This window comes from Chrysochloris asiatica, unplaced genomic scaffold, assembly GCF_000296735.1.
Source record: "Chrysochloris asiatica unplaced genomic scaffold, ChrAsi1.0 scaffold00231, whole genome shotgun sequence".
NCBI classification, from domain to species: domain Eukaryota; kingdom Metazoa; phylum Chordata; class Mammalia; order Afrosoricida; family Chrysochloridae; genus Chrysochloris; species Chrysochloris asiatica.
The window spans coordinates 1011709-1036321 of record NW_006408749.1 but is presented as its reverse complement, the minus strand read 5'-3'; the positions used below and the strand labels follow the sequence as shown (position 1 = coordinate 1036321).

The following is a 24613-nucleotide window of genomic DNA, read 5'->3' as shown; positions in this document are numbered from 1 at the left end:
ATGAAGACACTAGTCAAGATTGCCCAGGTTTGAATACCTTCTTCATTATTATATACTAACTCTGTGGCTAATTCATTGATAAAGTGAGAAGCAAAAGAAATCATTTGTTTAAGACATTTATCATGGCATTCAATAGAATACAGCTATTTTTATTGTTAAGTCTGGTCCTATTGGACTAGACTCAGAGCCTTGAGTTTCTCTCTTTTGGTATTTATATGTCAGGCATCTAACCTTGTGTATAGTAAGTACTCAATAATTATTTGAATTGATTTAACCACATTTTTTATCTTCCATTACAGCCCACTGTTTGTAACATGGAAGATTGGTCGAGACAAAAGATTGCGTGGATGCATAGGTACTTTTTCTGCCATGAATTTGCATTCAGGACTCAGGGAGTACACACTTACCAGGTGAAGACTAATTTTTGTTACCTCTGCTACTACATTTAAAGTTTGAACTTGATATTTTAACTTCTTTTCCTTAGCTGAAATGTTAACGTTCTTGACTTCTTTAATGTCAGAATTTTTTCCTCTCTTTGACTGTTTACCTTAATTCCAGTACAATGTTAGTGTCATATATTATCTTAAGATACTATGATTATATATATTCTACCATAGATGTTTTCAGGTGTTTGTTGTTGTTGTTTTCCTTCCAGTGACCAGTTTACTTTGTCTAACTTGAAATCTATGACCAAATATCCATGGGTTACCAAAATGTATTACTTATCATAATAGCCATAATTATGTTTTCCCTATTGGAGATTTAAAAAATAGTTGGTGTCTATTTCATTTTACACATTTGTCTTACTTTTTTATGTGCTTGTGAAATCGACGGGAGAACCTCAGAAGAAAGTGTTGCCACATCCTGGCAGCATAATCATTCACATTCACACTTCACCCAGCATTAATTGTAACTTACTGATTTTGTTTCATCAAACACAATGACAAGTAATGAATATCACATTATGGTTGTTAAGACTTTGTTCCTAATTTCTGAACTCACAAAAATGCTATCTAGCATGCCATCTAAAATGTTTTTGCTCAAGTGTAGATTTCTAGCAAATTATGTTCCAAAATTATTTCAAGAGAAGAAACGTCCTTATGTTGTTAGTAAAGGAATTTCCTGTTTTTGTTCATATTTTAAGGTGATTATCTGATATAGTTTCTATAGTTGCAATATGCACTGTCTGTTCTACAAGAAATCTGTCCTTGCTAACTACTGGTACTTGGGGCAAATTGCTTAACCTCCATAGGTAAAGTAGTAATGACAGTATTTTGCTCTGTACACTTAATAAAGATGTTAAAAGAATGAAGTAATAAGGTTAGAGTCAATGCTGTGAAATGTTCATCATTTTACTGTAGAGTTGCATAAACGCAGGTTCATAGCACCAGTTAATAAAATGCTGGTGATATTGTTTAGTAGTGTTGTATTTGAAAGTGTGCTGTAACTCACAGCTGCTTATAGTAAAGTCTGAATGGAAAAGCAGCGTTTTTGTTGATCACATTTATTCTTAGTTTGTCACAGGTACTAGAAATTGAGAGTTTGAACTTTATTAAGTAATATACAAGCAGTTGTTGTTGTGTTGTGAAGTGCCGTCGAGTTGGTTCCGACCCATAATAACCCTGTATAGGGTTTCCGAGAAGCAGCCTGGTGAGTTTGAACCACTGACCTTGCAGTTCAAATGGCTTTGCAGTCTGGTGCATTAACCCACAGCGCCACACCAGGACTCCATACAAGCAGTTGTTGTTGTTGTTAAGTGCTGTCGAGTCGGTTCCGACCCATAGCCACCCTTGTATAGGGTTTCCGAGGAGCAGCTGGTGAGCTTGAACCACTGACCTTGCAGTTCAAACGACTTTGCAGTCTGGCATATTTACCCACAGTGCCATACCAGGACTCCAAGCAGTAAGGGGGTCAAAATACTCATTCTGGAAATAAATGCAACTTGTTAAGCATAGTATAAGTACTAGTCTAGGCATATTAGTCTTTTTGTTTTTTTCTGACATGAAATACAGTAGTCTCATTTTGGAATGTTAGCAAATTCTGCCAGTGAGTATCTCTTCTTGGACATGTACATATGCATGTACTCTTCTAATAATAAATGAAAAGCAATTTATCGCACATTTTCCAAAATGCTTTTATAAGGAACACTTGTTCTTAAACATTATTTGGAAAATGGCTTCTATGAACCAATACATTTGGGAAACATTGGTTAAACATTTAAACAGCTGTCTTCACTGTAAGACTTCTCAGAACCTTTTATGTTAATAGGCTTGTATATCTCTGAGAGAAAGACAGAGAATACAATGATTCCAGACTTATTGCAGAACCCTTTTACTGTTCCAAGGAATGCATTTTTAGAAGTGGAAGTCTATTATAAAGTTTCAATTTTATTTTATATTTGAGAAGTCAGAGTTGATAGATAGGAACCCTCTTTACTTTTTCTTGAAATTCTGGCAGAAATCCCATTATCACCTAATACATACTAGAAATATCACCTATTACATACTAAAAACCTTTAGTACTCGTAACTGTAGTCACAACTTGGTTTTATTTAAAGAAAATGTGAAATTATTTTGCCTATATTGACATGGGACAGGAATATATAACTTTTTGGAATTTGTGGTAATTACCTCCAAGGGTAATTACCGGAAGAATTACAGTATATTTTTCTGATGATGATGTGATAATGAATGAATTGTTCATAGCTGAACTTGGAAATTTGCCAGCATTTATATACCTTGTTACCCTTATTGTAGTTTATGGGTCTTCCTGTTTACTTTGTGACTTTTTCCTGATGTTGCTACACAACTTCCTCAACTTGTATAATACATACTTAGAAGGGTGTGTGTGTATGTGTTTGCACATATACACATAGACAAGTCTGGTTTTACTTTTTCTTTGACTTAATTCTTTTGCTTAATATGATAATAAGAATCAAGAGTTTCAGAGAGATGAACAGAAGGAGACATGTCTTAAGATATACAAATACTTATTATCTGGACTCATTTTCGAGTCAGCAATTATAAGGTGCCTCTTTAAAGAGTGACAGTATAATGTTTTGCTGTCCAATACTGCACTTATGATTTTATTAGTAACTACCATTTATTGAAGGAGCTCTGGTAGCGTAGTGGTTACGAATCAGGCTACGAACCGCAAGGTCAGCAGTTTGAAACTACCAGCTGTTCTGCAGGAGAAAGAGGAGGCTTTCTGCTCCCATAAAAATTTACAGCCTCGGAAACCCTGCACAGGGTCGCTATGAGTCAGAACCGACTCCACGGCACAAAACAACACAACAACAACTATTTATTCAGAACTTAGTGCTGAAGAGCTTTATATGTGTCATTGTCATCATTAAGTACCATGGAGTCAGTTCTAACTCAGAGTGAGCCTGTATATGATTTCTGACGAGCAGCGGGTGGGTTTGAACTGCTGACCTTGTGGTTCGCAGACCCGTGCTGATCTGACAGGACCACATCAGGAATCCTTATATGCATAGTCCTCATAATGACTCTAGGTATTAATATTCACCTTTTAAATATGAGGAAACTGAGGTTTGAGAGAATTTAAGTAATTTTGTTGTTGTTGTTGTTAAGTGCCCTCAAGTCAGTTCTGACTCATAGCGACCATATATAGGGTTTCCCAGGAGCAGCTGATAGGTTTGAACTGCCGACTTGGTGATTCACAGTCTGATGCTGATCCTGAATCATCTCACCGGGACCCATTTACACATCTAGTAAGGAGTAGAGGCAGAATTCACTCAGGCCATCTGACTGCAAAGTCTATGCTTTAACTGCTACATTACACATAAAACAAAAATAAAGTTTTCTTATGTGCCTAAGTTTATTGCTGTTATTAGGTGCTGTCAAGTCTGTTCCAACTCATAGCGACCCTGTATGGAATTTCCGAGGAGCAACTTGTGGGTTTGAACCACTGGCCTTGCAGTTAGCAGTCTAGTGCTTATCCTGCAGAGCCACATCAGGTCGTAAGCTTAGCAATGGACAATTAGGAAACATATCTATTCTTTATTTCATAATACTTTTAGGAATTGTATTTTAACTTTACTAGTACATAAACATTGAAGTTAAGCACAGGGTTTGAATTATTATTCTATGTTATATATAAAATACAAATACGCAAATTATGAAGATTTTATGTTTTGCTGCTTCATGGAAAACAATGAACTCAAAAACAGGTTCCAATAATATTTGGAAATCATGGATTAATACTTCTTTTAAAAATTCTAGTTAAGAGTTAAGGATGAAATTTTATAGCATTATGTTTAAAACTTCAGAAAATCCATAGATGAGATTATATAATGTTTGTACTCAAGGTTGTTTAGACTGGAGGGGAAAATGGACTTGAATTAATGTCTTATAAAAGAATAATGCCTATAACAAAAATATACTGCTCTGTAATATTAAGTTATATTCTTCGGCTGCATGTAAATAAGAGATTAGACTGAAAGAATAATGCAGTATTTCAGAACATTAGTGATTTTTGGGTTCTGGTCTTTCAATCTCAAAACCCGGTAAACCACAAAAGATGCAAATGGGATCAAATTAGCTTAGAGAGTTGAGGGGGGAAAGGAAAAGAGAAAATGGAACAAACGGTGAAATAAATGACTTGCTAGATATGGTTATATTTAATACAATTACAATATCTGGTTATTTACTCTTCATTTGTGATCAACTAGTTCAGTTTTCAGAATGCTGCTAAGCTCTATTCTTTCTTCTTTTAGAAAGACACTTTATAGAAGACAATGATCTGCCTTGCTTGTGGTTCCTTAATCTCTAAAGTCTAAACTAAAAAATAACTAACAACTTTTTAAGTGAAAAATATATCCTGGATTAAGTATCTATGAACACACTGTCTTAAAATCAAAATACCTGTCATCATCAAGTTGTATGCTTTCCTAACTTTTGATTTATTTTATACTTAAAATAAATCATACAGAAAGGCAAAGGATTCCCTTGCAATTGTAAAAAGCCATAGCTTCTATGTAAAATAGTCTAACAACTTTGTGAAAATTGCAACATACAGCTTATCAGATAGACTGTTCTTTCTTTATACTTGGAAATTCTGTGTAAAGGCAGGAAAGATTTTAGCAGGTAAGAAGCAGAACAGAAGAACTCAGAATTACTAATAGAAGTCTACCCACAGAAATTGGTGACAAACTGAAATCCGCAAATCACTGTATTATTTTTCATTGGCTAAGACTTCAAAGTCATGGTGTGGCACTGTGTGGTGTGGGATAAGCACAGGACTGCTAACCTCAAGTTTGGCAGTTGAAACCCATCAGCCGCACCTTGGAAACCCTATACAGGGCCACTATGATTCAGAATCGACTCAAAGGCACTTAACAACAATCACAAGACTTCAGAGAAGGAGCCCTGGTGGCAGTTAAGTGCTTGGCTGCTAACCTAAAGCAGCCTGCAGGAGAAGAGACCTGGCAATCTGCTTCTGTAAGTATTGGTGGTGGTGGTAGTATAAGCTAAACTGTTGTTTGGTTTTAAGATGACTTTGGGGGATATTTTTAGTTTAATTGTCTTTTTGTATAACTGAGGCCACACAATATTTATCCTTTTGTGATTGGCATATTTTGCTCAGCATAATGTCTTCAAGCTCCATTCAATACTTCGGGATTTTTTCTACTGGCTGAGTAATATTCCATTGTATGTACCACTTCTTGTACGTCCATTCATCTGTTGATGAACATTTAGTTTGTTTCCATTTTCATCAATTTGAATAGTTAAGGTTGTGGTTTGTGTGGTCCTTTAGTCCTTTGGACTAATTGTTGCCTTGCGTCTTTGAGTTTCTTCACTCTTCTTTGCTTGGGAACAGTAGTTCCCAAGTAAGAGAACAATAGTTGCATTTTAGATGTTCACTCACAGTCGTTTAAGACCCTCATTGCAACTCACTGAAGTAGAATGTAGAACTTTGTTTTTATGGATTATGTTATGCCAGTTGACCTAGTTGCCCTTTGAGACTGTGGTTCTAGGTCCTTACTCCCAGTGAGTCATTCCCTCAAGGTATTTGGTTATGTGTCCTGGTGTGGCACTGTGGGTCAATGCGCCAGACTACAAAGCCGTTTGAACTATAAGGTTGGTGGTTCAAGCTCACCACCCGCTCCTTGGAAACCCTATACAGGGTCGCTATGGGTAGGAATCGACTTGACGGCACTTAATAACAACAAGAAATAGTTTTCAGAACTTTGTACCTTGTATGCTTTACAGTATCCTTGCATATATTTACAACATGTGTAGAAATATCATCTGCCACACTTAAAGATAGGAATCTTGACTTGGTGCTGTGGGATAAGCAGTGGATTGCTAATTGTAAGGTCAGTGGTTCAAACCCACTAGTTGCTGCTTGGAAACGGTACACATGATCACTGTGAGTCAGAACCAACTTGATGGCACTTAGCAACACTCAAGTATACCCTTGGGTGTACTCCCATTCACCTTCTCACATCTGAACATGGAACATCTTTCAGTTTATTTAAATCTTTTAAAATTTCTTTCAGCAGTGTTTTATAGTTTTCATTATATCTGTCCTTGACATTCCTGGATAGATTAATTTATTCCTGTGTATATTATTCTCCTAGATGCTGCTGTAAATGGAATGGTTCCTCTAAAAGCAGTATGTTTAAAGTCCTATAAGCAGTATAATTATAGTTCCCCCCTCTCAGTGGACAACTTTGTAATAATTCTTGATTATGTTTGTAACTATACTTGGCTCATTATGAGTACTTAGTTTAAACAAATTCTCTCTTTTTCTTTGCATCTTTTGTTTTGCCTCTTGTGGTAGCATTATCCATATTAATCTTACTTCTGAAAGGAAAAGCTATACTTGAGTCAGTTCTGAGTGTCCACTCTTGTCACGGAAGCTCATTCTAGAGATGCAAAGGTCAGAGTATTTTTAGCAAGTGTCTGTGGCAAGGCTCCTGAATGCTTTTTGGAGAAATAAATTTGATGTATCAAAAACATTATGCAAAGCTAATTAGCTTAATATACAACCTCTTTTTTAGTATTTAGATACCATACTTTTATTGAGAAGATAATTTGTTGCATTTTTACAGAAGGGTATGGTGGCCTGAGTCCAACAATTTTTAACTAATTTGATAGTTTCAATGCGTAAAATACCAAATGAGAAATTGTTAGATTTTATAATCATTTAATATGAGGTCTAGTTTGAAACCTAAGTTACTATATGTTCATTAGTCAAAATTATCCATAGAATCACATAACTAGATTTAATCTACAGAAATCTGGGACCCTTAATTTAGCCACTAGTTTAATACATTCTTTCATTAGCCCATGGTTGTGTTAATGCGCAAAGATAAGTCTAAAAAATGGCTGGCAGAATGTAGAAAGAGAAAACAGAGGAAAAACTATTCTTATGGGTAATGGATCCTGAATTATAAAGAACTGTCTGAACTCATAGAGCACCTGTTGTTGTTAAGTGTCATTGAGTCATTTCTAACTCAATATAATAGGCTGGTGAGTTTGAACCTCTGACCTTGTGGTCCAAAATGACCTTGCGGTTCAGGCATTATTCTACAGTGCCACACCAGGACTCCATAGAGCACCCACTGTCACAGAAATTGCTGTTGTGGTTGTTGTTAAGTGCCGTAGAGTAGGTTCCAACCCATAGTGACCTTGTTTAGGGTTTCTGAGGAGCAGATTGTGAGTTTGAACCACCAACCTTGCAGTTCAAATGGTTTTGCAGTCTGGCTCATTAGCCCTCGGCGCCACACCAGGCCACAGAAATTAAATTCAGATTCTAATTCCTTATCAAGTTTTCCTGGAGAGTCTCCCGTTGTAATCACCCTGCTGCTTAGATTAAGAGCCATAGAACAATAGCTTTAGGCAGAAAAGGCCATCTGTAAATAGGAGAAGGTATGAGAGATACCGAAATGGACTTTTATGGTTTCAAGGCTCTTGGATCTTGAGTTTGATAGACATGGAGTAAAATACAAGCAATTGACTGTAACATATCCATAAACTAAACCTTACCATTTTGCACCTAACCAGTTTATCCTGCAACTTAGACCTAAATTTTGGCATAGAGTTTGTAATATACTAGAAGAGATAAGTCATATAAATAGTTATAGCCACAGTAAATGTGATTTCTGCCGAGTGGCAAGGGAGTAATACTGGATAGTTACTCTATAGTTATAACAAAAGCAAAAATGTATTTAAAACCATTTATGAAATCATTTCTTTTTGCCCATCCCTAGTTCACTTTGGGCAAATCTGCTGCACAAGATCTCTTTAAAGTGCTCAAGAGCAAAGATGTCACTTTGAGGATTAAGGCATGTCTGACCCAAGCCATGGTATTTTCAATAACCTCATATGCATGTGAAAGTTGAATGAACAAGGGAGACCATAAAAAATTTGAGTTATGGTATTGGAGAAGAAGACTGAAAGTACTATGGGCTTCCAGAAGAACAAACCAATCTGTGTTAGAAGTGGTACAACAAGAATGCTCATTAGAAACCAGGATGGAGACACTTCATCTCTCATACTTCGAACATGTTATCAGAAGGAGCCAGTCCCTGGAGAAGGACGTCGTACTTGGTAAAGTGGTGGGACAGTGAAATAGAGGAAGACCCTCAACAAGATGGATTAACACAGTGGCAGTAGTGTGAGGATGGTGCAGGACCAGGTAGTGTTTTTGTTCTGTTGTGCACATGGTCGCTATGAGTCAGAACAGACTCATATGCATGATGAATAAAGCAAAACACTTTATACCACATTTCTGGTTGTTTTTATATACTACATAAAAAATGGAAACTTTTTGAGATGTGTATTTGCTACTGTTCTTGTTAAGTGCTGTAGAGTTGGTTCTGACTTATAGCAACCCTGCATAGGGTTTCTAAGGAGTGGCTGGTGACTGAATCATCAACCTTGTGGTTAGCAGTCCAGTGCTTATCCAACAGCGCTATGTGTGTATGTTGTTGATAATTGCCATCAAGTTAGTTCCGATTCATAGCAACCCTGTAGACGGTTATCAACCACCAACCTTGCAATTCAAACTGACCGTGAAGTCCAGTGCTTATCCTACAGCGCCATACCAGGACTATGTATGTTGATGTTGTTGAGTACCTTCGAGTTGGTTGCAACTCATAACGACCTTATATAGGGTTTCCAAAGAGCAGCTGGTGAGCTTGAACTGCGGACCTTGCAGTTCAAATCAATTATGCAGTCCAGTGCATTAACCTGCAGCACCATGCCAGGATTCCAGGTATACATCATTATTATTAAGGTTACTTCACATAAGGTGTTGGTTATATTGAGAAGTTAGTAATACATATTTGGAAGTAAAACATATTTTGGAAGTAATACATATTTGGAAGGAACTTACAAAGGAGATTTAAAAAAAAAAAAAACTTCAGAAAAACAATTCACTTACACACATACACACAGATACACAGACACATGAACACACTTTACCCAGCAATATAATCAAGATGGATTATAGCCCTGATGCCTGACAGATGAAGAAAAACAACATTTAATGGATCCCCCTTTCCTTCTAACCATTAGAATCAATTCTTATTTTCAGTCAATAAACATACCTTTCTCCTTTCCTGAGAATCATTGACTGAGATATCATTTTTCCAGATGACAGAAGGAAGTGGGAAAAAATTACAGCACAAATATTGTTTAAAATCATCATTATATTAGAGGTGGTCTAAAATGATACCATAAGCATATAAAGCTACATTTCTTTTTGTCTGATCATTTATAAAATAAACATTGGCACTGTAGAATTACATACTGGACGGCATGGTTGGTTTGAACGGCAAGGTCGCCTATTCAAATTCACCAGCTGCTCTTCAGAAACTCTATATTGGGTTGCTATGGGTCAGAACTGACTCAACGACACTTAACAACAAACAACAACAACAAAACCTTTGAGTCATTAGGACCTAGATTAACAAGGGAATCATTTATATCTTAGTGTTGATAATGGTTGAGGTGGCTATTCTTGTCTACAGTATCGTACACATAACATGCTTTTACCACTGTTGAGGAGCCCTTGTGCCTCAATGGCTGCTAAATGAAAGGTTCCACAGAAGACTTGGTGATCTGCTCCCAAAAAGATTAACAGCCTTTCTAAAGTCCTAGGCCCAACATTGCACCTAGAAAAGAAGAGTTACTCCATAAATGTGTGTAGATGTTTTTAAGAAGTGCAATACCCACAATTAGCTCTAAGCCTGTACTACTGATATTAAAAAAAAAAAAAATCAGAAGTTCTTGACTTCTGAGCTATTGTTGGTCTCAGGACCTTATTTCCTTTAGAAACTCCTGATTAGCCTTATGTCTGTTCTTTCAGGTGGTAAAATATTCACTCATTATCTGAACACTGTGAACCATGAAATTTCTATTAAATTAATAAAAAAATTAACAGCCTTGAAAAAACCCTGTGTTGTCCTTTGTATCAGAAGTGACTCAAAGGCAGTGGTTTTATCACTTCTATGGATGTGGCTATGTAGGATAAGCACTGGACTGCTAACTTCAAGGTGAGTGGTTCAAACCCACCAGTCGCTTCTCGAAAACAGACAGGGTTGCTATGAGTGAAACCGACTTGACGACTGCACTGAACAACAACAACAACATGAGTTGTCCCTAAGTTAGAAGTTATTGACCTGGAGATTTAATGTACTTTAAAAAAATGTATGTTAGTGTTTTTGTGCAGACATTTTATGTTAAATTTTTAGATGTTTTATGAGCATGAGAAATACTTTTTAAAATATTTCCTTAGAAAGCAAAAGAAACAAGCTCTCTCTCCTCTGTGATCTTTGTCCTTTCCTCAAATTCTACACTACTTAGAATGTGGATATCCAAAAATAGTAACCCTTGGAAAATTCCCCATTTATTATTGATAACAATTTGTTGTTCTTTAAACACTTGTTAGTCTTTTGTCTTCTATTATAAATATATTTTCCTTAGAAACAAATACCAGGTTTTTATAATCTCTCTCAATTTTTTAAATAAAAATACTCATAAAAATTATATCCTGGAGCTACATTATGTGACAGACTTCTTGTTAACAACATCAACAAAAATACTCTATAACAAATAAAATCAGTTTGTCGTAATGTGGTGACTTGCATGTTACTGTGATCTCATAAGTTATGCCACTAAAGTTTTATTTTATTTTTTATGAACTCAACAAGTTTTACATATGCAACTACAACTCAGTGACATTGATTACATCCATTATGTTTGCAACCATCACCATTTCCTTCCAAATTATTCCACCACCATTCATAGAAATCCTTACTTTCTAAGCAATGCCTCCTCTTTTCCCACTCTCTTCCACTGACCAAAAAAAAGAAAAAAAATCCATAAAACCATTGCCATAGAGTTGATTCAGAATCAAAGTAATTCTAGAGGACAGAGTAGAACTGCTCTATAAGGTTTCCAAGGCTGTAAATCTTTACAGAACCTGACTGCCTCATCTTCCTCCCATGGAATGACTGATGGGTTCCAACTGAACACTTAACCACTTACCACCATAGCTCATTCTGGCCCTGGTGACTACTAATAAACTTTAGTCTCTCTATACATGGGCCTACTTCAAATAGGTGGGATCATATAATATTTATTCCTTTGTTGACTGATAATGTTTTGCTTGGTAAGCAATTGATCCTAGCATGAAGCCTCAAGTTTAAGGTTCTTTCCACAGAAGATGTCTAAAGAAGAAAGCTGAGATAAACGAGTGCCCTGCTGAGGGAGGTGGGCAGTGTGCTCACATGGGCTGGGGGGCAGTGGGCAGCTGTTTTCTACTGATATTTTAAATACCAGCAGGGTCACCAAGGTGGACAGATTTCAGTGGAGCTTCTAGACTAAAACAGACTAGGAAGAAGAAGGGGCAGATTCCTTCCTATTGGTTGGTGGTAGTGGTTATGTGCTCTGGAGTTGGTTCCAACTCATAGCGACCCTGCATAGGGTTTCCAGGCTGTAAGTCTTTACAGGAGCAGAAAGCCTCATCTTTCGCCCATGAAACAGCTGGTAGTTTCAAAGTGCTCGCCTTGGGGTTAGCAGCCCGACTTGTAACCACTACTCTACCAAGAGCTCTGAATGATTAGCCACTTAAAACCTTATGAATAAATAGCAGCGGATCATTGTCAGATATAGTAACAGAAAACTAGTCCCTTATGTTGGAAGGCATTCCATTAGGTCACCTTTCTTTAAAATGGGAATAAACATGGTTGTCTTCCAATCGGTGACCAGGGAGCTGTCTTCCAAATTTCTTTGCATAGATAAGTGAGCACCTCCAATGATGCATCTGTTTGTTGAAAGATTTTAATTTGTAATTTCATCAATTGCTGGAGCCTTGTTTTTTTGTTTTGTTTCGCTAATGCCTTCAGTGCAGCTTGGACTTCTTCCCTTCAGTACCATAGGTTCTTAAACTTCTTCCATCAGTTCCATAGGTTCCTGATCATTTGCTATCTCTTGAAATAGTTAAACATCAACTATTTCTTTTTGGTACAGTGACTTTGTGTATTCCTTCCATCTTCTTTTAATGCTTTCTGCATCATTCAGTATTTTGCCCATAAAATCCTTCAGTATTTCAAGATGAGGCTTGAATTTTTTCTTCAGGTCTTTCAGCTTGAGGAATGCTGGGCATATTCTTCCCTTTTATTTTTCAAACTCCAGTTCTTTGCATATTAATTGACTTTGCCTTCTCTAGCTGCCCTTTGAAATTTTCTATTCAGCTTTTTTACATCCTCATTTCTTCCATTTCCTTTAGCTTCTCTATGCTTAAGAACAAGTTTCAGCGTCTCTTCTGACATACAGTTTTGTCTTTTCTTTCTTTCCTTTCTTCCTGTGTCATGTTCTTGATGTTCTCCCACAACTCTTTTGGTCTTCGGTCATTAGTGTCTAATGCATCAAATTTGTTCTGGAGATGGTCTCTAAATTCAGGTGGGATGTATTCAAGGTCATATTTTGGCTCCCATGGGCATGTTTTAGTTTTCTTCAGTTTCAACCTGAAGTTATATATGAGCAGCTGATGTTCCAGTCTGCCCCTGGCCATGATTTGACTGATTATATTGAGCTTCTACATGGTCTCTTCCCACAGATGTAATCATTTTGATTTCTGTGTATTCCATCTGATGAGGTTCATGTGTATAGTTGCCTTTTATGTTGTTTTATTTTTTAATTTAAGGTTTTTATTGTGGATTGAGTGAAAGTTTACAGGGCACATCATCAGTTTCACATTCAACAATTCATATAACTTGTTTCATTACATTGATTATAATCCCCTCCATATACCATCAATTAAAAGTATTTCTCTTTATCCACTTCAGCTTTTTTTTCAAAAAAACACACAAACAAAAAAAACCCACTCAGGCATATATAATAAATTACATCTCCAAAGGGCACATTCTGCAAGTCTGCTCCTGGCCACCAGTTCTTAGTCCTTCTCTTCTTAGTTGATGAATCTAGAGTCCTTCATGCCCCCATCTCTACCTTCATCTCTGGTGCTGCTGCTTCTCTGGATAAGGTCCCACATTCTATTTGTGTGTTCCTCTCTTGATGGTCCTAGGGTCCTCTGTTTCTGGACTGTAAGATTAATCACTCCCCTTTTTTTGTTACAAAACTTCTACCTTTACAATTGTGACGCTCCGATCTTTCCCCCACATGGTCTCACCCATGATGGCGGCTCCTGGAGCAGCCGAGCGTCCCAGACTAGAAAGCAATAGATTTCTTGCTTCTGCCACAAATTCCCCCAGCTGTGAGCCTTCCAACCTTCTAAGTATTCTTTTATATGTGGTTCAGAGTTCTGGGACCATCCCCTGAGCCTGCTTGGTCGGGTATTCTGTGTTGTTGTTGGTGGAGCTCTCTGCTATACGTCCATCTGATCTGCCATCTTGTTTGTTCTCTCCCCTTTTATGTTGTTTTAAAAAGGTATTTGCAATGAGTAAGGCATTAGTCTTATAAAATTTTATCATGTGATGTTCAGCATCATTTCTCTCACCAAGGCCGTTTTTGCCAACTACTGATTCTTCCTCTTTTTTCCAACTATGCATCTTGATTACACGTGTGATTAATTTCAGACTGACCAAGTTGGTAGAATTTTTCAGTTTCTTTAGAATTGGCTTTAGTGGTTGGTGTGTAAATTTGAATAACAGTAGTATTAACTGGTCTTCCTTATAGAAATCTGGATACAGTTTTATCACGGATAGCATTGTACTTCAAGACAGATCTTGAAATGTTCTTTTTGATGATGAATGGAATGCCATCCCTCTTCACTTTCTGGTTCTTGACAGAGTAAACCATATGATTGTCAGATTCAAAATGGCCAATGCCAGTCCATTTTACCTCACTAATGCCTAGATTGGAGTCCTGGTATGGCCCTGTGGACTAATGCGTCAAATTGCAAAGTCATTTGAACTGCAAGGTTAGTGGTTCAAGCTCACCAGCTGCTCCTTAGAAATCCTATACAGGGTTGTTATGGCTTGGAATCAACTTGATGGCACTCAACAACAACAACAACAATGCATAGATTGAACTCCTGGTGTGGCGCTGTAGGATCAGCACTGGACTGTGAACCACAATATGGTTCAAACCTACCAGCTGCTACTCAGAAACCCTAAACAGGGTCACTATGAGTTGTAATTGACTCGCCGGCACTTACCAACAACATTGCCTAGATTGTTGATTTTTTTATGTATTCCATTTAATTTTTGACAACTTCCAATTTTGTACATTCCATGTTCTCATTGTTTGTTGATGTTTGTAGCTGTTTCTCCTCATTTTGAGTTGTGCCCCATCCGCAAATGAAGGTCACAAAAGCTTTGCTCCATTCACGTCATTATGGCCAACTCTCCTTTGAGGAGGCAGGTCTTCCCCACTCGTATTTTGAGTGCCTTCAACCTGATGGGCTGATCTTCAGGCACCATACTTGACAATGTTCTGCTGCTATTCATAATGTTTTCATCTTCCAGCACTATATCTGAAAGTAGTTCGCTGCTATTCATCAGGTTTTCAGTGGCAGGAGCTCTGGTAGCGTAGTGGTTACGAATCGGGCTGCAAACCGCAAGGTCAGCAGTTCGAAACTACCAGCTGCTCTGCGGGAGAAAGATGAGGCTTTCTACTCCCGTAAAGATTTACAGCCTTGGAAACCCTGTACAGGGTCGCTATGGGTCGGAACTGACTCGACGGCACTTAACAACAACAACAACCACTCGTGAGTAGTCTGCCTCTCCTCCCTAAACTGTTTTAGTCTGGAAGCTCAGCTGAAAACTTTCCACCAGGGTGTGGGTGACCCTGCTGATATTTAAAATACCGGTGGCATATCTACCAGCATTACAGTAACATGCAACCCACCACAGTATACAAACTGCATAAGAGTGGTGGAAGTAGTGGAAATAGCTGAGGTAAATAAAATTTGAAATACTCATGTTTTTGTAGCAATTCTAATTGTTCTTTTTCTCTTAAATACCTGTGCGTTAGCAGATATTTCATAATATAAAAGCAAACAGGCACCATAAAAAATAAATCAGTGACTTTATAATTAGTCATCATCTCATTTCTGTGTATGTAATCCTTAAAAAACAACAACCCATGTACATAAAACTGACCATTGAGCATAATGCTATTAATGGGCATTTCCTGTTGGTTCTATCTCACAAGGGTCTTTTGATCCTCTTCTTTCTAGCTATACGGCCTCTCCCTTAGTCTGGTGCTTATGCTAGTTCACTGATTTCTCTGCTTTGCATCCAGATCATTCTACACTACTCATCATAGTTATCTTTGTGACAAAAATATATGTCACTCTCCCACTTACAAGAGCTTGGATTATTCCCCATTGCCAGAGAAGAAAATTCCGGATTTCTGTGAAGCATGGTATCCAAGGTCCTTTACATCATACTAGCCATGTACAATTTTTCATTTCTCAAATATATTCTTTCATGTTACTCTGGCTTTGAACATGGTCTCTTTGTCCCTCCCATCTCCACCCAGTCAATTCCTACACATCCTTCAAGACTCAGCTTGCTGGTCACTTCCTTTGTGACGTTTCCTTTATACTCCCTGGTAAAATGGGTCAGACTCTGTGTTACCACAGCACTTTGTTCAGATCTCTATTGCAACAATTAACACACTATATTATAATTATGAGCTTTACATGTTTGTTTCTTCCTTTTGAAATTGCACTCACCAGTAGTTTATAAAGCCACATCAAAGCAAATATACAAAAACCAGTGTCATAACTTTGTAGCCATACTTTACTTGAGCCTGTTAATCATTTCTACTTTCTTCCCTTTCTGTCTGCTTTTAGTAACGCTTTTGTGACTTCTTCATGCTGCCAGTGTACTTGAGTTAATAGGAGTTCCTGAAGCTAATTAGTAGTGAGAGGGGTGGTTTAAGGCCAGGTGAAGTTAGACTGAGCCTAGGAAACAGGATCCTTGATGAAAGAAAACAGATTAGTTTAACACTATTGTTGTAGTTATTGTTAAAGTGCCGTCGAGTCAGTTCCTACTCATAGCAACCCTGTATAGGGTTTCCGAAGAGCGGCTTGTGGGTTTGAACTACCGACCTTGAGGTTCAAAGCAATGTTGTGGTCCTACAGCGCCACACCAGGACTCCACGGTACCACACCAGGATTGGTCTCTTGTTATAAGTGCTATAAATGATCGACAAACACAATAAAATGAATTGATGCTTGCCCTAGAACCACAGAGCTGGAAGGGATCCTTAGAAGTCGCCTTATCCAACCCCTACGAGATACTTTAATGTCCCTTACTGTCTTCCAAGAAGTTAACATCTAGCATCTATCTGAATGTCTTTAGTGTCTTGGAACTCATTATCAGTTCAGTAGTAGTCCATTTCATATTCAAACATCTCTAAACACATTGCCACAACTCTCCAGTGACCACAAAGCTTTAGTTGAAATCAGAGATTGTCTGTATTTAGCACTTTATTCTTGAGAGAAAGCCACATTAGCCAGCCGTGGTTAAACTTTCCCTGTGGGTAAGTTTAGAAGGTTAGGAGTGGTAAGATACACAGTTTTCCAACAGACTGCCATCCACCCACTCATAACAATTTAAACTGGCCCCTTACTACTGAAAGCTTTGAAGCTGCTGCCATCGCAACTTCTTTCACTGCCTATATTTGACTTCTGGAATTGGCTGCACCAGAAAGCCCAGATATTCCAAGATAGAACTAGTTGTAGTTTTTTTTTTTTTTTAAGAATGCCACACACACCACACCAAACAATTATGATATAAAGTTGGAACTAGAGTTAGAACACAGGTCTCCTGGCCTTGCCTGGGACTTTCAGTACATTTGCCTCATAGAAGATATCCATAAAAGTACATAAACACATTTATTTTAGTTTTATGTTAAAAATACCAATTCAAGGGACTATCATTTTGTAATGAAAAGACTTACTCCCAAGTTTATCTGCCTTGTTTTAAGTTTTTTCACATGTTTCTATGAAGTGGAGACCCTCAGAGCAATTACTTTGATTTTTTCTTCGATCAGAATTACAGGCGTAAACGAATATCAGTATTAGAGAAATCCAAAAACAAAACATTAAATTCATTGTTATTCTTACTTAGAGTTCCCGTTTCTTCAAACATGCTTCCAATATACTACTTGTTAGTATTCTCAATTTTAGTAGCAACTGCTATTTTGTTTTGGTACCAAACAGGTCCCATGTATTTTGTATAAGTTACCTCATTTAATCTTTTCACCAACCATCTGAAGGTGAAGGCATTGCACTCACAATATAGTTGGATAAAAGAATGGCAGTTAATATATGACAGCACTTGAATTTGAACTTAAATCCACCTGACTCCAAAGCGTGTGTTCACAACCAGTAACATGATTCGTTCCTCCTTCTCCTATGAAAATGTCTTAGAGCCATTTTATTTACTAACTCAACTGGTGTCCCCTAGTCTCAGCTCACAGAAAAATATCACTGAATAACCGTTCTCTTCATTTGGAGACTCAGTTTATTAACTCAGATGTCTAAATCCTCTCTTATATCTCCAATCTGTTCAATTCAGTCTTACGTAACTTCTGGGTTCTTCTTCCTTTTAGAATCTTGTAGAACTGTCTCCTGCAGTGTGTCTTTTTTTCTTCACAGTTATCTCCTCAGTCCAATTTTAGTGTTCTGAATTCCATAGTCCCATCACAATTTATCATTTTCTTAGTGAGTCACATTCCTTAAGCTTCAATTTCTTTCTATACAGTATTAGCATTTAACATCAGAAATTTGCATGGAATACTGGTTTATCCCTCAGGTTTCTAGCCAGGAAAATCCATTATGACTTTTGAGGTGCTTGGGGAAAGATTCACCATAAAGGGATTATAGATAAAAGCCCTGGGTTTGCTCTTCTCTGTAACTGATCAAAAGGGAGACACCATTTCAGAAATACGAATCAGTGGGTTCCTTATAGATTATAGTCAAGAAAGCAAATTCCAAATTTCTAGGCAATATAAACCCAATTTAGTACCTTGCTTTCATGTTTATAGAGGAGCCCTGGTGACACTGTGGGATAAGCAGTGGACTGCTGATAACTGCAAGGTCAGAAGTTCAGAGTTCAAACCCACCAGCTGCTCCACAGAAGAGAGATGAGGCTGTCTACTCCCAGAAAGATTTATAGTCTTGGAAAACCTTTATAGGATGAGTCAGAATTGACTCCATGACACTAGATTTTTGTCTTTTCATCTTTGTAATTTGAAGTTCCTTTATGCCACATATTATAAAACAAGAAATAACTATATAAATAGAATACAAATATATTCAAAACTGAAGTTATTTTCATAGATAATAAAAAAAGAATTCCAGGCTAAGACAAGGAATTCCAGAAAGGAAATATATGTATTCGATCATAGACATTACCATTTTACCATATTTAGATTTATTATCATTGTAGGGATATAAAAAAGATAATAAAATTACCCAGATCATGCCTCTGTTTTTCTTATAGCTGGAATTTGGGGATCTCGGTATTTGAGAGGCAAGGAATAGTTTTTCAAAATTATTGTATATAAGTCTTTTTATACATGCATTATGTTTTTGGTTTTTTTTTCAAGGTAAATAATAATGAACACTCTAGAACCATAGGCATTACTGACTATCTTCTTGTTTTTGTCCCTAATCCGTTTAAGAACTATTCTTTATTTGTCTGAAATAAATAGAACATCGTTGGAAGCCTGCTGCCAGGATAGGTACTTTTAAATTTTACAGCGAAAATACCTTTCATATTTTTTATTCATATACTGCGTGTTAATTATAATTGAATTAAGAGCAATGTTAGTTGGTAAATTGTCCATGTCACATGTTTCTTAATAGGATTTCAAAGAACTTTGCCAGCATAAAACATTGTCATTCCACGTATTCAAGTCCTGCATACCAAAAACTGATCATGGGAGCAGGACAAATTAATGATGCAGGGAAGGACAACCCTGTAAATTACTCCAGTTGCTGGTAGCCCAGGAGTTGTTGTTAAGTATCATTGAGTGAATTCTGACTCTTTAGCAACCCTGTATAGGGTTTCCGAGAGCAGCTGGTGGGTTTGAACTGCTGCCCTGTGATTAGCAGTTCAGTGCTTATCATGTAGCACAGCACCAGGGTGCACAAGCCCAGACATTAATGATATTTTTAGTCACTGGGATGTCAGCTAGGCTAAACAGTACGCTTAAATGTCATTTATAGGAATAATTCTTAAGCTGAAGAGTGGGGAGTAGAGCAGAAATTCTATCAGACACTTGAGTGGCAAAGTTGATTGCTGCTACTTTATCTATTGTTTAGGCTGGCTTCCATTTTTAACTTCAAGACTAAGAGATTCTTCAGGAATAAAAAATTTTTGATTCCAAAGCAGATAAATTAGTATATTGTTGTTGTTAAGTGCTGTCAAGTTGGTTCCAACTCATAGCGACCCTGTATAGGGTTTCTGAGGAGAACCCGGTGGATTTGAACTGCCGACCTTGTGGTTCATAGTTATGACTAAATTCTTTACATCTTTGAAATCCGTAAGTAACTATGAGGGATTAGGCATAGATCAAAATAAAATATCTAAATAAGAGAGTTGGCTTCTTGAGTATACTGAATCATTTGTTTCCTAGACGTGGAAAGGTGAGTATCGGTGATCAGAAATTAAAGAAAGTATCAGAAGCAAGGGAAGGAAGAAAAGAATGTTATTCAGACAAGGGACTACTCTCTAAAATTTATAGAACACTTCAACGTCTCAACATGAAGACGACAAATAGTCCAATCAAAAAATGGACAGAGGACATGAGTAGACACTTCATTCACCAAAGAAGACATTCAGGTGGCCAACAAACTTATGAATAAACTCTCACATTAATTAGCCATTGTTGTTGTTGTTAAGTGCCATCCAGTCAGATCCAACTCAGCAACCCTGTATAGGGTTTCCGAGGAGCGGCTGGTGAGTTTGAACCACCAACCTTGTGGTTCAAACTGACTATGCAGTCCAGCGCATTAACCCACACCAGGACTCCATTAGCCATTGTTGTTGTTAGGTGCCATCGAGTCGGTACTGACTCAGAGTGACCTTATGCACAGTAGAACGAAACACTGCCCGGTCCTAGGCCAACCTCACTATTGTTGCCACGCTTGAGCCCATTGATGCTGCCACTTTGCCAATCCATCTCACCAAGGGTCTTCCTCTTTTTCTCTGACCCTCTACCCTATAATCAAAACAACAATGAGATATGTCAACCCAGCAATGTTCCCAAAACCAGAAAGCACAAAATGCTGGTCAGGTTGTGGAGAGACTGGGACACTCCTACTCTGCTGGTAGGACTGCAAAATAGTGCAACCACTGTGGGAAACAGTCTGGTGCTTCCTCATAAAGTTTGAAATCGAAATACACTATGATCCAGCAATCACTATACTTGGTATGTGCCTGCAAGAAATAAGATCGATTACATGAATAGATATATGCACACCCATGTTCATCACAGCACTAGTTACAATAGTAAAAAAATAGAGACAGCCTAAATGCCCATCAATAGAAGAATGGTTCAGCAAACTTTTAATACATACACACCATGAAATACTATGCAACATTGAAGGATAATGATGAATCTGTGAAACACTTCATAACATAGATGAAACTGGAGGACATTATGCTAATCCAATCACAAAAGGACAAACACTATATAAGACCACTACTGTACAAAGTTAAGAAAATGTTTTCTTGTTAAAAGAAACATTTGATTAGTAGGGGTGAGAGGGAAGGGAAAATTATTCACTGGGTAGAGGGTAGATATATGTTAACTTGGGTGACAGAGAAGGCAATATACAATCAGAAGGAGAAATGCAGAGGAAAGATGAAGGTAGCAGTATACACAGGAGGAATGAAAGAGTTAATGTGGATAGAGGGAAATACTGTTAATTGGTGGTACATGGAGAGGATTGCAATCATTGTAATGAAATGAAATATATAATTTGTTGAATGCAGAACTGATGTTCTGCTCTATAAACCTTCATTCACATTAAAAAGTTTAGAGTAAAAAATATATATCTTATGGATGGGCCATAAGAACATCACTCTCCATAATACTGAGACCAGAATAACTGGGGGTGGGGTGGGGGGTGCTTTAAAAAATAAATGAAGGTTAAAACATTTCTGCAAATTGGGTCATAGAAAAAGAAAATTAATTTACAAAAATGAGTTCTGGTCTGGCACTATAGGATAAGCACTAGAATGTTAATCACAAAGCCAGCCGTTCAAACCCACCAGTTGCTCTTCGGAAACCTTATTGTTACTATGAGTGGGAAATGACTTGACAATACTTAACAACAACAGGGCATAGCCTACCAAGCCTTAGAAGCACTGTGGGTTAGACATCGGGCTGCTAATGCTAAGCACAAGGTTCGCAGTGGTCCAAATCAGCTAGCAATGGGAGAAAGATGAGACTGTCTGCTTCCATAAAGATTCACAGTCTTGGAAACCCAATATAGGTTCGCTAAGAGTCTACTGTGTGGATCATGACAAACCATGGATAACATTGTGAAGAATGGGTATTCAAGAACATTAATTATGCTCATGAGGAATCTGTACATAGACAAAAGGGGCAGTCGTTTGAACAGAACAAGGGAATATTGAATGGTTTAGATTTAGGAAAGGTGTGCGATAGGGCTGTATTCTTTCACCATACTTATTCAATCTATGTACTGGTCAGATAATCTAAGAAGCTAGATTATATGAAGAAGAAACTGGCATCAGGATTGAAGGGAGATCAATTATCAAGCTACAGTATGCAGACGATATAGGTACTTGCAGGAAGTGAAGAGGATTTTGAAAATTTGCTGATGAAGATCAGAGTTTTCAGTAAGAATTGCACCTTAATGTAAAGAAAACAAAAAGCCTCATAACTGGACCAATGAATGGAGAAAAAGACTGAAGTTATCATTTTGCTTGGATTCACAATCAACATTCATGGAAGCAGCAGTCAAGAACTCAAACAACATGTTGCATTAGGCAAATCTGCTGCAAAAGACCTCTTTAAAAGTGTCCAAGAGCAAAGATATCACTTTGAGAAGTAAGGTGTGCTCGCCCAAGCCATCAACCACTCATATGTCAGTTTGTCGTACTGTGATCGATGTTGCTATGCATGTTGCTAAGTGTGTTGCTATGATGGTGGAAGCTATACCACCAGTATTTAAATATCAGTAGAGTCATCCATGATGAACAGGTTTCACCTGAGATTATAGATGAAGACAGTTGAGGGAGTGGTAGATATATTGCCAGAAGATGAAACATTATGAATAACACCAAAATTTTGTCAGATATAGTGCTGAAAGATGAGCTTCTCAGGCTGGAAAGCATTCAAAATATGACTAGAGAAGATCTGCCTCCTCAAAGTATAGTTGACATGTGATAATGCAAATGGAGTAAAGCTTTAAGGACCTTCAGATAAAGGTCTAAATAAGAGAGTTGGCTCCCTTATTTAGAGCCCTGATGGGGCTCAACTCAAAATGAGAAAAACAGCTGCAAGTATCCATTAATAATCAGAACATGGAATGTATAAAGTATAAATCTAGGAAAACTGGAAGTTGTCAAAAATTAAATGGAATGTATAAACATCAATATCCCAGGCATTAAAGAGCTGAAATGGACTGGTATTAGCCATTTTGAATCGTAAAATCATATGGTTTATTTATCTGGGAACAACAAATTGAAAAGGAATGGTGTCATATTCATCATTGAAAAGGATATTTCAAGATCTATCTTGTACAGTGCTGTCTTTAATAGGATAATAGCCATATGCTTACAAGGAAGACCAGTTAATAACACTATTATTCAAATTTACACAGCAACCACTAAAGCCAATGATGATGAAATTGAAGAATTCTACCAACTTCTTCAGTCTGAAATTGATCAAACATGCAATCAAGGTGTATTGATAATTACTGGTAATTGAAATGCACAGGTTAGAGACGGAAAGTTCAGTGGTTGGAAAATACAGCCATGGTGATAGAAACAATGCTGGAGATCACATGATAGAATTTTGCAAGACCAATGACTTCTCCATTGCAAATACCATTTTTAAACAACACAAAAGACTGTACACATGGACCTCACCAGATGAAATACACAGAAATCAAGTTAACTACATGGTGGAAAAACTCCATATCATCAGTCAAAACAAGGCCAGGGGCAGAGTGTGGAACAAACCATTCATTGCTCGTATTTAAGTTCATACTGAAGCTGAAAAACAAAAACAATTCCACAAGAGCAAAAATAGACCTTGAACATATCCCACCTGAATTTAGAGACCATCTCAATAATAGATTTGATGCATTAGATGCTAAAGACCAAAACCAGATTAGCTGCTGGAATACATCATACAGGAAGAAAGCAGAAGGCCATTATTAACAAGACAAGAAAGAGGAAGGAAGAAAGGGAGGGAGGAGCAAAATGTATGTCAGAAGAGACTCTGAAGTTTGCTGTCCATCATAAGCATGCTAAAGCGAATGGAAAATTGACAAAGTCAAAGAGCTGAAAAGAAAATTTCAAAAGGCAGCTCCAGAAGACAAAGTCAGGTATTATAATGACATGTGCAAAGACTTGAAGTTAGAAAACCAAAAGAGAAGAACATCCTCAGCATTTGTCAGTTTGAAAGAACTGAAGAAAATATTCAAACCTGAACTTACAATGTTGAAGAACTCCAACGGGGGGTGGGTAATGAATGATGCAGAAAGCATCAAAAGAAGATGGAAGGAATACACAGAGTCACTGTACTAAAGAGAAATGCTTGCCATTTCAAGAAGTAGCATATGATCAAGAACCAGTGGTACTGAGGGAAGAACTCTAAGCTGCGGTAAGGACATTTGCAAAAAAAACAAAAAACCAAGACTCCAGAAATTGACAGAATACAAATTGAAATCTTTCAACACAGTGATGTTCACTGGAGACACTCAGTCATCTATGCCAAGAAATCTGGAAGATAGCTACCTGGCCAGCCAAGCAGAATGGATCCATATTTGTGCTCATTCCAAAGAAAGGTGACCTAAAAGAATGTGAAAATCATCAAACAATATCATTAGCATCACATGCAAGTACAATTTAATTGACGATAATTTAAACATGTCTGCAATTGTATATCGACAG

The 24613-nt window shown here is 37.4% G+C and overlaps 1 protein-coding gene across 2 annotated transcripts in view; it reads left to right on the top strand.

Annotated features, from left to right (window-relative positions):
- AMMECR1 (Alport syndrome, mental retardation, midface hypoplasia and elliptocytosis chromosomal region gene 1) overlaps positions 1-24613 on the top strand; it is a 188980-nt gene that overhangs the window by 99335 nt on the left and 65032 nt on the right. Inside the window, exon 2 of one of the 2 annotated variants that reach the window (XM_006873238.1) lies at positions 300-410. The exons of the other annotated variant lie outside the window; for it this stretch is intronic. Within the exon in view, the coding sequence (XP_006873300.1) occupies positions 300-410 (111 nt within the window). The remainder of the gene's footprint in view (positions 1-299; positions 411-24613) is intronic. 2 annotated transcript variants of the gene reach the window in all.